Source organism: Ornithodoros turicata, chromosome 1, assembly GCF_037126465.1.
Source record: "Ornithodoros turicata isolate Travis chromosome 1, ASM3712646v1, whole genome shotgun sequence".
Taxonomy (NCBI): Eukaryota; Metazoa; Arthropoda; class Arachnida; order Ixodida; family Argasidae; genus Ornithodoros; species Ornithodoros turicata.
The window spans coordinates 127,531,219-127,545,789 of NC_088201.1; the positions used below are offsets into that span (position 1 = coordinate 127,531,219).

The 14,571-nt window shown below is 45.3% G+C and overlaps 1 protein-coding gene across 2 annotated transcripts in view; it reads left to right on the forward strand.

Moving 5' to 3' along the window:
• LOC135368769 (venom metalloproteinase antarease TserMP_A-like) overlaps positions 1-14,571 on the forward strand; it is a 186,602-nt gene that overhangs the window by 39,264 nt on the left and 132,767 nt on the right. For both annotated transcript variants that reach the window (XM_064602288.1, XM_064602280.1), the window contains exons 7-8: positions 9,409-9,480; positions 12,123-12,256. In XM_064602288.1, coding sequence (XP_064458358.1) covers positions 9,409-9,480; positions 12,123-12,256 — 206 coding nt within the window. The remainder of the gene's footprint in view (positions 1-9,408; positions 9,481-12,122; positions 12,257-14,571) is intronic.

The following is a 14,571-nucleotide window of genomic DNA, read 5'->3' on the forward strand; positions in this document are numbered from 1 at the left end:
TCTTGACGCATTGAATGAGTATGGTCATGCGTTGAAAGAGTAACCATTGCTTTTGTGCTCGACACGCATATAATCTGATTTTGAGACGCTATTTTCCATTGCGTTTTTTCCCTTTGCATTTAACGGAGAACCTCTAGCTGAATTCCAAACAATTCATCGACCTTGCTTTCACATGCGCTAAAGGGCTAGCTGCCTTTGGGTAGGTTTCCAATGAGGCACCTTTCGTCTCACCATTGCACACATGCTCTGGGCCTTCTTCTCAATTATGCCTCGCAGTTTCGTATAGGATCGAGATAGGACAGGACTGCTTTGATCTGTTTTCATGTATGGCGTTCGTCTTGCAATGAACCGGCAGCATGCCGCGCAGGTACATCGTAAATAGGTCACGATCAGTTCATTAGGATTGGCACCTCTTGGATTCGGCTAATACTGTGTACGTTGCTAGTTGCTAGTTCGCGGATAGTGGATGATGATGATAATAGTGGAGGTGGGAAGTGCGGGTCGAATTACCTGAAAATGTCACTACGGGTACGTTCCATTTTCTGTTTTTTTTCAGTCAATATGGGGTGTACGCGGGCAATATGGAGCCCATATCGCCAGGATTTTCCCAATATTCACTCAAAGTGGGCAATATGAGGCCCATATTGCCCATTTTCAGTCGATATGGGGAAAATCTTGGCGAAACGGGTCCCATATTGGACCCGTATCGCCACTGACCAGCCAATATGGGTCCAATATTGTGTGCTGCTTGGGTATCTATATTTAGAAGTGTTAAGTGTTCCCTTTCGTTTCTTTTGAATAAAAGCTACAGTGTACCTCTTAAAATATCACGGTTACCTTGATGTTTAAGGTACGGTACCTTATAGAAACGTAACTCTTATGCAGAGGCTTCCTTGTAGCCTGAGGGAATTATCATCTTTACCTTTCTGTTAAGGTTACTGTTCCCTTGAATTCTGTACCCTCTGCTTAGAGGCTCTATCGTAAAGTGCAGCTCCGCTGCTGTTCCGAAAGTATGAAGACGTTGTGATATTCAGAACCGTGGTCCCAACTTCATTCATAAACGCACATTGCTTTCCAAATTTCCATACTCCTTCGTGAGAAATTTGAGAAAAACTACCGGGCGGCGGTTCCACTTGTGACGTCATACTTGGAACTGCGCGGATTGGATAGCCACACCTAGCCAGCTCTGCCTGGCAACCAGTTTGTGTTTACACTTTGTCATGGCCGCTGTATCGTGCTGAAATAGCTGTCACGAGCTATCGGGGACCACCGCACCATTTTACCATGTTTCTTATAAGGAATACTTCGTCTTCGAGCACGTTCTCGTTCTCAATAGCTTTGGTGGTGCTTTCTGCACGCGCAGAAAGTCCGCGCATAGTGCGCTGCCAAAGCTATTGAGAATGCGTAAGTGTACGTCACACGTTAGGTGTTAGGTCTTGTTGGTAGCATGAAGCACAGTGCGGGCACAGAATGTCCGCTCACGACGGCCGTCGTTGCACAACGAGGCCATCCTGTAAGGCTTGTTAAAGAAGACCGGCAAAACTATCTTTGAGGCTATTAACGACAGCAATTATCACGGAACACACCCAAAACATTCACCTTCGCCCATAGATCTCCGCCATCGCATCGACGATTTGGCGCTAGCCAAGCCACGAGCGCGGCTAAGCCAGGACGAAGCCGGGATTGGTCAGGGTTTGCCGACCACAGGGCCGCCGTGCCAGGGAAATTTAAAAAAATGTTTTCTTAAAAACTACAAACAAATGGGTGAAATTTTTTCACATGTATGCTCCCTGTGCGGAAACGAACGCACAGCCCAAGCATGGCTCCATTCTGTCGCAGTCAAAATCGGCGGAGCTGAGCTTTAAAGGGATGGTCTCGTACAGCCGGGGCGATTCCGAAAGTTTGTCAAAACTATCTTCACGAGCGCTGTACATATACAACCGTGAAAGTTTCATTGAGAATAACCAAGTCGTTTTCGATGAATTTGTCGAAATGTGCCGTAATACCAGACCACGGAACATGCACTTCACTCACATGCAACGTCACGCTCGACGTCGGCCTGAGGGTGCGTTGCCCTTGCCATAGAAATTGGAAACTGCGGAGGACCTTGGGTTGAGTCATCCCTTTTGCTCTAGTAGAAACGGGGACACTCAGACTGTATATACCCCACGGGAGAATGTAATTTTTGGTCGGAGCTGTAATGCGACCGCACGCGGGTTGATGGCGACTTCACATTTGTGATTGTGGGTGGGGTTGTGTTGTCTTGCGACTTTTAGCTTGTCTCTGAGGATTAACATAGTTGTTTTAAACCACCATGTGGGCCACTTCTTAGAATGTACGTTTTCTGCATGAGAACTGAATGAAAATGTGCGAGAGTTGCCGCGGTCCCCACTCACTTCTGAAAGTCGTCTGCTCACGCCGGTCCACTAGCGAGTGCAAAAGCAGACGATTTCTGTATCCTATGACGGACTTTCCCGCAGGACGACGTTACCGTTCTTATTGTTGCCAACACAGATCGCGGCATCTTCTGCAATATTCATCAATTTAATTCGGTTATTTAATAACCTTGAAGTGCTTTGTCGGGTAAATTTGCAGCATACCATTTTCAACAAAGAGCGATCGAATGGTATACTTTATCAGAGGGGCAGGGAGTACGAAATCGTCCCTTTAAGGCAGTATATTCCTGTTACCTTTGTCGCGAAGTCATGTCACGACAATAAAGGAAACGAAGGCAACAACCACTTAACTGCGTAAGGGCCGGATCTCAACTAACGAATTATTGCATGAACAGTCAGCACGGGCACCCACGCAGGAGGACAGGAACACGAGAGCGGTTGTCTCAGCCGTGATATCCTTGATAGGTACCGCTTCAGGCCACCGGGTGTACCTGTCAATGCAGGTGAAGAGTTAGGCGTAGTCGGCAGATGGAGGAAGAGGACCCACCAGATCTAAGTGTACATGGCGGAAGCGGGCATCAAGGGTGAGAAAGGGCATCGATGGGGTTGTCGTTGGGCGCTGGATCTTGGAACGCTGACAGGCCAAACAATTCCGAGCTCACTGGCGGATGTCCCGATTCATGGACAGCCAGACGAAGCGGGTGCCAATGAGCCTCTGCGTCGACTTGATGCCGGGGTGATGCAGAGAGTGGTAGCGGTTGAAGATGTGGCGACGGAAGTCGTGAAGAACCAGAGGACGCAGGTGCCGCTACACCTTTATGTTATAAATACAGTGCCTGACAAAAGTTTACGGGACGCGAGACCGGCGTACTTTTTCTTCAGCGTGACACTGCCGCCGCGGACACGTGAGGACAAGTGGAAAGCAGAAGCAGTAACGGGTTGTTCTTCTGTTTTTTGCACTCCTCCTGTCGTGTCGACAGCCACAGTATCACGCTGAAGAAAAATTACGCCGACCTCGTGTCCCGTAATCCTATGTCGGGCACCGTACCTCGATTTCTGGAACCAGGTTGCTATTAAATGCCTGTCAAAAAGACTGATCTGTGAGTCTGATGCGATTAAGGCCTTTAGTTACTCACAAAAGGACTAACTATAAGAGCCAGTCACATCCTTCTCAGACATCAGCGTTTGTGACTGGCTTTCAATAGCGCCCTGTATACCGTGGTGATAACGTTGGTGTCAGTGCAAACAGACCACGCAAGAAATGACAAGCAGTAATTTTTTCGTTACATACATTTACAACCATTATTCGGTACAAAATCCAGTTGCACATGTTTGTTACGCATTTGTACCACCGCACCGTAAACTTTTCGCTTACAGTTGCACCAGAAAGAAATTATTTGCGGATGACACTTTGGCGCCCGTGTTTTCAATTCAGCTTGTCGGTAAATAATTCACTTTTAACGCATTAATTCAATAAAAAAATTCAACAGTCAGAAACATTCATGGCGCGAGGGAAGAAGCCCTAGGTCTATTAATATCATCGTTAAATCTGCCTCATTTTGGGATCTAGTCAAGTGATGGCAAAATCGTTACGCTGCAAAATCTCTAGAACGGAATCTTCTAGAATTTCTAGAAGTACACTCTTAACTCGGAACCCTTTATAGTAACTTTTAGCAATGTGTAACCTTTATATAGACGTAGATTTCAAAATATCGTAGAGGTTACACGTCCGATACCTCTATTTAGAGGTTAAACACGACTTGTAACGTGACACTGTAGGAACAATAGAGGTTACTTCAGAGTTCAACGGAAATCCAATCGTCGTAAGTTAAAAATGTGCCCTTTATGGGAACGTTGTAACTTCTAAACGAATTCCGTGTTTGAATTTCCTTCGTTTGTTTTTCTTGTTTGTTTGCAAGGTAGCCTGCATAAAAGGTACTCCTCAAAAGTCACTATGTTCTCGTTCAAGCCGCACATTCAATCATTAAGTACGAGAGCTTCGGATCAGTGCGCGTTACGTTATTGTGTCTCTGCGTCTGTAAAGCTGCGGTTCGTGTTCAGAATTGTGAATGTCAAGAAAGCACAACGTTGAAGTGATGCAACTTTATCAGGGTATTTCTACGGTATGTTCACTACAAAGTTTACATAGTTACGTTTTTGCTGGAACAGTCTAGGAACACTAATCGTAGCACAGTCCATCTCTTCAACACGGTTCAACGGTTGAACACAGTGCATATGTGTGTGTGTTACGTCCGTGATTTGCGTAGTCCTTTGTCATCCTTGTGTTTTACTTCTTTGTGTGCTTGTGATTAACCATAGCCGCGTCGCTGATTCTGAGATATCAGAGAGGAATAGAAATGTACACAACTTCTTTACTTCTTAGAGCGTACAGTGAATTTCACTGAAACTCACCTTAAGCAATTTTCAAGCTCATAGATTATATCGAGTTATATATCTCCAATGTACGATATTAAAACGTAGTTCTCCTTTTCCATTTTGACTTGTCGTTTGCTCTCTTGCTATTTCCTTTCGCTGTCTTCCGAACGTTACTTTACTTACTGTTTTCCTTTTTTCTTTTCTTTTTTTTTATCGAGCACCTCTATGTCTGTTCTTCCTCCTGCGACTAACGCGCTGTTAAGCGTTGCTTTTACGCGGCATGAGGGAACACGTTCGTTGTGCATATGTGCGCGCTGTTATTGTGCCTCTTCATGCGTCAATGAAATTGTTCGCTTAAACACTACATCCTCCTCCCCCTTTTCACAGACAATTGAACAAAGGTACAGCCTCCACTAAGTCGACATTCCTACCGATTTCAGAAAGTGCCGAGTGCCTTCCGGGTCAATGCTCGCAGTAACGGCGTTTATGATTTTCAGTTTCGTCTCTCTCAGACATGTATTCGGGGCAGTCGTATTTATCTTCTGTGCACCTTCCACGGCGAGCACGGCACACGTCCGTGGTTGAGAACGGCATGATGCCTGAAAAAGCAATTTCAGCGTTTAGTGACATGCAAAACGTGCTGAGTATTGAAACAGTTTACCTTTGGCACATCAGGGCGACCTCCGTCATCAGAGTTCGAGTTGGTGACAACCGAAAATCTCCGATATGAAGAAGCTCATGCGATGTCAAAACTGGTAAATTTTCAATGTAAAAAAATTGGCGACCAAGATCTGCAGGCAGTTGCATACCGAAGGGTATATGATGAAGAACGAGAGGGCGAAAACCAAGTGCACAGCGCGCGGCCAAGGCCAGTTCAAGTGAAGGTGAAACGTATGTAACATCGCCGTTACTTCTATGGGTAGGAAACGCAAATATTTACAAGTTACACCATCTGGCACTCGGCCTGTCACTTATATTACCGACGAGTACCTTCTGCTGTGACATATAGAAGGCGCGTAACGTTGTCAGAAATGTAATGTAACTTTTAAATCATATGTTACAGCGTTTTCAACATGGCCTAAAAGCAACCAGATTAAGAGTGTACAGAAAGCTGTACACGAGGAATACCTGTGAGGTGAAGCCCATTGTTGCTTAACTGCTTTTCTGTGTAGGAGCGCCTTATCACCTAAAGGAAAATATTCATTTTCTAATTACCTGCGCCACTTGGGGATGAGAAATTGTACACACTGAAATATCATACGGTACGGATTGGTATCGCACTGTTACTTCAACACGTTTTCGGTGCGGAGTCTCCCATTAAATGCATCACTTCGCCGGTGATTTACAAAATAACACTCACACGCTATTTTGAAATCGCGGCCTACCAAAACGGCTTTCACGTGTCGCTACATGAAGCTTCCAAGTTTAAATACTGTAGAACGATAGCGCTTGCTATGTGACAGTTCAAGGTCGGGGCCCTGGCTACTTGAATAAAAAGTAGCGAAATACCGACATCGATACTTTTTTTTTTAGGTAACGGAGTGCCGCTACCGTGACTTGCAAAAGAAACACGAGATCTTTACACTACCATTTTAATACGAAGAAGTTGCATGCAATCTGCAACAGAGAAATCTTGCTACGTAAACACTCCCTTTACATAATAGCGAATCGGGAGAATAAATTTTTGCAACAAAAAGCAAAATATTTATAATAGAGCCGTAACGCCTTTCTTGACTGCGGAGCTGTACGTAACGAGTTACAGGGAACGCGTTACTGTTTTTGGTAACTAAGTAACGACTTAGTTATTTTTCTGCATGCTTGAGCCTCGTGGAATATCGCCATATGGGCGGGAAAAAACACAACTGGCGGTCGTGGTTAGAGACAGTAAGCAAAAAGAAAAGAAAAGGCAACGAGTAACTTGCAGTAACGCGTTACCAATTTTTGTAACTAGGTACGTTCCTAGTTACAAAAATTGGTAACGCGTTACTGCAAGTTACTCGTTCCTTTTTTTCTTCCACGAGAATATTCTACGAGGCTCAAGCATGCAGAAAAATTCCCAGCGAAGAGAAATGGATACCAGAGAGCAACGCCTTTCTCATTGCTCTATAGTGTCCACAGTATTTCAGCTCACTCAATGTGTTCGTTCTTTCAATATTCACTGCGTTCAGGGCGTTTAGTGCTTTGTCTCTCTGTCCCTTACTCGGGAACTCATGTCAATGATCATGTGAAGGCCTCCTTGTGAACGATCCCCATCTTTTCCCTGAAAATCCCTTTTACGGATCACCGCCTTCAACACTGTTCTCCGTATGGTGTACATTTAGCCTTGGCCTTATTTGATGAAAACGCGAGTCGACAGTGTACATGAGACAATACAACATACAAGACAACATATGTAGACGATATAGACAGGCTATGCTTTCGTATTTCTGCTGTCTGGTATGCAAATGTAACGTATAGAAGTAACTCGTTACTTCCAAGTAACGAGAACGCGTTCCTTTTATTTGTGAGTAACGGTTAACGTATTTAGTTACTATTTTTTCGAAGGAACAAGTAAAGTATTTAGTTCCTTTTTTGGGCAACGTGTACAGCTCTGCTTGACCCTAGCAATAGCTGGCGCTCAAAGTCTGTCATCCTACAGCGCTTTTGTGGAAGCATGTCTGCACGTGCACTGCACAGACGTTCCGCTGAAGCACCGGAGGGAACCGCTGTACTGATTTCTTTGAGGACACGGTGAACGTAGGAAACGATGTTCTTGTCAATGCGCCGACTAGTGACAATGAATACAAGTTAGAAATATGATCGATGGATTAATTGTGGAGGCACTATAAAAGTATCCCTATCGATAGCGATACGGAGACCGCGTTACCATAAATACCCGGTTTACAAGAGTATCCCGATCCCCACCTTGATACCGCAAAAAGTATTGATTACGGTAACGGCTGGTGAAAATGCATTGTGAAATTACTCGTGGGTAGTAGAGCCGAGATTTTTATGTTTTTATACGCATGTTTTCTGTTTGTTTGTTTTTTCTCGATATGGTTTCGTACCTGGGCGATAAAACACTTTTTGTCTTGGTTTGGTGAAAGATGGAAGGATGGAAAGATGGCACTTGAGGCTTTGTTTGTATTTGTCCTTTCTATGTGTTCCAGCCCCAGAACATCAATTATCTCAGATCTTGGTTTGGGCCCAATCAGAATGGTTCTAGGATGCATATAAATTCATGTTTTGCACATGGTGCCATGTTTGACATGCGGTGCGTGAATAGTGGACGTTTTGGCATATTTTCCGGTGCGATTGCTTACTTCTTCTCATTTCATGGAAGGGCTTGGGAGTTTGGTGGGAGCATTTCGTCGCCTTTCGCGAAAATTCTGGCCAGAACCGAATATTTTCGACGTTTCGGTGAGGTGCGGTGTTCAGCCCGTACTCTGCCTGCTCCATCCTCCAAAACGTGAATGGCCGATGGGCTGTACTTCACCTTCGCCACTTTACTCTTACGAACATGGGCTGCGTTCGCATTTTAATCAACATGGCAGTACGGAACAGAAGCCACGACGAACCAAGTCTGATCATGGGTGCAAAAAAAAAAAAAAGAAAGAAAAAAGAAAGAAAGGAAGGAAACGTACAAAACCTGAGTAAGTTCGTGTTTTCCGTATTGCCCATGCTCAGACGCTTATTTCGTCACCAGCAAGCCGCATTTACGCTATTTTATTACTTATGAGCGCAAAGCCTTCAGTACGATGATTTATATCTGTGGCACAAGTATTCGTTGTTGAGCGCAGCAGAACGAAAGCAGTGTTATTTTACCGGTGTGATCCCTATGAGATGCTGACTTACAAAAAGGACATCCAGTCCATTGCTTTCGTACCAAGAGCAATGAAAAATATTGCATACATTGATAATTTTTACTGTATATTTTCTGTGCATAGTTGCATGCATATTACGGGAGTTTTTAGTGCATAAACATACGTACATTCGGAAGGGCTCTGAAGCCACGGCATTTTCTTTCTAGTTGCTTTCTAGTGGTCTTTCAGCATTTGAACCTGTTAGAAATCACATTGCAGGATACATTACAGATTTAATTAGCTCTTCGAGTGTTAAACTTAGTAGTTTTCATCAATGTTGTTCTCACGAAGTTTTACGCCGCTTCTGAAGCTAGCGTTGTGTCGGACAACGATAACGTTTCTTGCTCTTCAGAAGTTTTTTCATTATTCAACCGTTCTTTCTCGAGCGCGTGTATTACACGTATCTGGGGCATTTTCGAGTCAACATTAAGGACATTAGCTTGTCTTTTAGAATGCAGCATTTTGTATTTTATCTTTGCTCCCGCTCTCGGACGCACCGCCGAGAGTATTCATATTTTATTCGCCCAGGAACGCATAATGCCCGTGCGACATGTTGCAAAGCGTTCCGTATTCCGAGGGAAATATCGTGTTCCGAAGCAAAGGATCAAATGCAGCGAAAGGCGAGTCATATTTAAAAAAAACGGGTCTACATGAGCCATTTACGCTGAATTGCACTGCACTCGTCAACGTAGGCCGGCGTTCCACGCGCAACAGTTTCAATGCCGTGCCTTGTCTCGGGTACACTTCGAACCTTACTGTGGATTCGAACAGCACATTTCTCGGTCTTGTTTCAGGTAAACCTGAGATTGAAGGACCTGTATGACCCGGCGGTTCATTTCAACATCAGAGGGATAACCAAACTTCAGGTAACAATTCGGAATCACTTCATCATGTCACACAATATCTATTAGACAGAGGTGTGCGCCAAGACCCTTTTATGCCAGCGGTCAATTTGTCCTTCGTGGCGGCGTCAACGGCGCGGTACGTATTTAGACCTTGGCGTGTGCGCTGACTCGCTACGCCACCATCGCCGGTAATTTCCAGTACGCCGGCGCCGCTGCCGTTTCCAGTCGGGCGCTGGGGGCCTCCTTACGTCTATTGTCAGATGCGAAAACGCACCCCTCTTGTGAAGTCAAATTTTTGTTGTTGTTGTCGACGACAGTAGTTTGCGGTTTTGCGCTGTTTTTGGCTTGTGTTTGTACGCACCGCTGCCGCCTCCATCGGCAAAAAAATGGACATGACGCCGCCGCCGCCGGTCGAAGATCCGTCGGAGCACGCGTCTAACTTACACACGGCGGCGGCACAGGAAACGACATATCTTGATTTTAGGATCACCAGGTTCACCTTTGATGTCGTATGCTCTGCATGTTTGAACTACGTACACTGGTAGCGATCATGCGCCGGCATGATGAATGACAGAGAAAATCCCCGTCCTGTAACTTGGTTGGAGATTTTCGTTACTATCATAGGTTAACACCAGTGTTCCCTCTCAGCAAGAATTATGATCCAGCATACCCAGCAACAACGTTACTTTTAACGTTTTTTAGTAAACGAACACACCTTCCAGGCGGCTTTGAAATGCCAGCGTCTCTTCACAGACGCGGTCATTCATTACAAGAGCACTGGTTCCTAACGCGCTTCCATTTTCCGTCGACGCACCTTTCCAAAGTTCCAAAATACTGCCACACATAGCTAGCTTGAAAATTTCTCACAGTCTCTTCGAAAACTTGACTGTACCACAGCAGACTCGCTGCCGTCTGGCTTTCCAAAGCCTTCAAACCCGTGTGTAAGTGGCATGGGCGTAAGAGTGCGAGGCAAGGGATGTCGTGCCTAGATCTTGAAGGTCACTTGCGAAAACTGTGCGCACCTTCTTCATTGGCCGTCACGATTTTTCTCAGATGACATAATAATATCAACTCCTGCGCACTCGCACAGCCCGCGACGTCCGTCTCCGTGAAAATAGGTGAGAGGACTGCACGCTTTATCCCCTCTCCACCAGGCAGGCGTCTTTCCCTTGGGACAAATCCTAGGAAAGTCCATGCGACACGGTATTGACACACACGATCACGAACGCAAATCAGGAGCATCTTAGCTACAATGTGCTGCTATTAGTTTTTAGGATATACAGGACTGGATATCCTAAAACCTATCTATATCTACCCTATATCCACTCACAAGCTCGTCATACTTATGCGTGCTCATTTTATTTCTGGTCGTGTTGATCACGAACCTAAGCTGCAACCTGTATTCCGTTCAGCTGGACATTTCTTCCACTCACTCTTTGAGTGCCTCTTAATTCCCTCACAATATCGTCTATTCGCGCTTTCCATGACCTGTAGGTGGCGCATCTAAACTGCAACATCGCGGACGTATCCAGCTTTTCCCTTAGTTTCGATTTTCAGATTTCTGAACTGTAATGTTGATTCTCAAACCGTTGAAGGCGAACGAGTATTAAATATTGCTATTTTATTACTCGCCGGCGGAACCGAGTTTTCCTAAGTCTGTAGCGCAGATAGGAATGTAGTTTAGAATTTACAGGGTGTTGCGACATCAGTGTGTTGCTGGTTAGCATGTTTTGGGGAAACCTTAACGAAACGTCGCATTATTTCTGCATTCTTTCTCAAGTGATTTGACGCGCTGATTCATATGCACAGTTACAAACTCACTGGGTCAACGTTTTCGCGCTATCCCTTGCGCTTTCTAACACATAATGGCTACTGGGCAACAAACTTGTTTTGTTTTGCATAGACAAGGGTTTGCTTCTCTTCCTGACGTGAGCTGCACAGAAGAGTGCTTCAGAAAAAAGAAAGAAAAAAGAGAACCTTCATCACGTATGTGGGCAGTACCGAGCTCTGCCAGACACACACACACACACACACACACACACACACACACACACACACACACACACACACACACACACACAGCAGGTTTGCTGACCTTGAGTCGCTCAATCCATCTTTTCCCAGGATGTGTAAAAGTAGGCGGTATTCGATGTGTGGAAAGAAGAAATCGCGGGAGGGCAAGCTCCTGTCCCCTCGGCGCGCAGAGTCGCATTGTGGGACAGAACAAAAGATCGTTTGATTTGTTTTGCTGGCCATTGTCTGAACTGGTTCCCTCATCCATGATTTCAGCAGCAAAACACAGGTGCAGCTCAGTGACCCACGCCAAAAGCAGCAAGTACTCCGCAGGTGAACGCGGGGTTGGCCGTGTGAACCTGGATCGGCTAGTGCCGAGTTTCACCGCGGCGTCGATCTGGCGAAAACACGAATACTCTCAATAACATTGACTTTGTTACTGTATGCTAACTTGAGTTTTTGTACATCCTATCAGCGTTTTGTACATCCTACATATTATCAGCGATACACTTCTTCTGAAATCATATCCTGTGGTTTCATGCATTACTGCGCATTAATTTTTTGTTGTTAATTAATGACGCTATGACGCTGAGCATGACACGTTTTGTATTATGTTTTTCTGATTGTAATTATTTTCCATTTTTTAATAGGAACGACAAACGGATATTCTGTCAGAAACCGTTAGAGACGGTCAAACCTACATGCACAATGAAGAGACGTTGGTGAGATTCCGGTACCACTACATAACAAAAAGTACCGAAGACATTGCAGTCTTAATGACGGGGTACGTATCTTGTCTATCATTCCGTACACGTAAAATATACCCACCACACGGATAAAACCACGAATTTTGAATCACCAGTTCTCACATCGTTAGGATAAAAGTGGCTCTACCGTTAGCAAACTAATACTGACGATAGTTCGGGAGATTCAGGATCAGCTGGAAAATTATGTATTGCCTAATAATAACGTACAACGCTGCTGCATACAGCCGCATCGTAGCGATCACAATCTCTCATGGCACGCAGTCTCCGCCATTCATGCCTGAAGTTTCGTTTTTCGTGGGCACACTTTAGTCTATCGCTAAAACAGAGCTCTATAAGTTGGTCAATCGCACTTGATGGCTGGAGAGGGACACTGCCCGACGCCATCTTCCCTAGAACGATAATCGCTTCGCCCTACATCGCATCCTACAGTATGCAATAAAACCTCCCCCTTGTTGTCATGCTACTCGCCGTCGGGTCCTCAGTCATGGTTCGCCCTAACTGACGTTGACTTGAAGGACGTTGCATTATTTTGAAGCTTTCTCAATTATTTATCACCTGAGGCAGATGCGGAAGTCCACTATCTCATTCTTCATCCCCACCACGAGATAACTTTCCGGGACAGCTTATGAGGTTTACCTCTGAGCAATGTCATTCTCAGCAACATCTTTCATGAGATGAGACCGTCGGCCTGTCGGCCCGGCAGGTAGATCGCTCGGAAATAGCACGCCACCACCAGCACCACCTCCACCCAGTTGTTATGGCGTTGTTCGAGCTTATGAGGACTGCCATCATCGATGATTCCATTCTCCATGTGTAGCTCTTGTAGTGCCTTCCCCGTGAGATCCAAATGATCCTGGAAGCGCCGCACACTCTGCCGTCGAGGACCTGCTTAAGATAGCGGTTCGGGGTCTCGATATACCTGGTCTCCCCGCAACGTGCGACATAGGTGCAGTACACCGCGCCCTCCGTCGCCGGCCTCTGCGCGTCCCAAGCACATCTTGACGGCCTTTTTGTTGCACTTGCATCGAAGGTGACTGTTGCTCCCGTTCAACAGCGTTCGTCGGCCTTTCGGCTACGTTCCGTCGGAGTTGTACATCGTCTCGCAAGAAAGCCCGCTCGCCGCCGTCATTCTCAACCACTGATCTCTATAGTATAGGCTGGATCGCGCATAGGGTGCTCGACAGCGTGGTCACTGGGCGCCATATTGGTGGGCCCAACGCATCCTGTCGACTGCATTTAGTTCGAGCGGGGCTGCCCGTATTTTTTAAAATTTCCTTTAAATTAAAGGCATGTCATGCCAGTTTGTTGCAGCTTTGAGTACACTTCACACGGACAGAGAAGGAGGGATAATTTTTCACAGGTAAGCTCTTTATTTTGAGGAAAAATCTGTTCATTCGTATCGCATGCATCTGACAAGTCGGACTTGCTTGCACTGCTACTTCGCTGGTGCCATTGCGTACTAAGAAAGTATGTGTGGCTGCTCCTATAAATCTCAAAACCATGTATTTTCTATAAACAATGCGCTTGTGCTATACAGGTTCCCCTCACAGTTGCTCAGCGATGCAGAATCAGCGCCAATATGCCAATTTGTTCCACTGTTTTTTGTAATTTGTGAGGTACGGTGGAAGTAAATAAATTGCTTGTTAACCTCGTATGTGTAGTCGCTCCTACGGCGTGTGTGATAAGTCATGCGTGTGCATGCTCTTCGTGCACAGTGCTTCGAATTTTTGTAATGAAATACGCTGACAGCTGAACAACTGCAACGCACTCGTGACAATAACGTTATTTTAAGATGAGAAATGGGGAGTTTCGTCGCCAGGGGCTATACTCCACCCCATTGCTGGTGGTGATGTGGTGAATAAATATAATGAGCCCATTCACAATAAGGATCGAGGTCTTATTGAAGAACACACACAGAGACACTCGTAGAACATAATACGATAATGGAAAAAGTCAAACGAGAACCATACAACACCAAACCACACAATAACGAACGAGTACCGCAGAACACCACACGAAAACCGAACAACAAATGAAAACAAACAAAAACTATAAAAACGGAAGTACCTTACAATAACTAACAGTGTGAAACCTTCCTTTGCAAAAAGAATTTATTTTATAGGTTGACATTCATCGAATGCACCTTCATGCGTATGCTCCCTGTGCACGACACTTACGACCCCCTATTCGGAATACAGGCAGCGGAGAAGAAAAAGAAGGCGATTACCATTAAAAACTACAGTAACACAGCTCAAGCACGTTTGGAATACATCCGCACACTGATTCCTAAGAACGATGCGTGCGAATCAGCAATGAGGAGCGTTTAATGCGC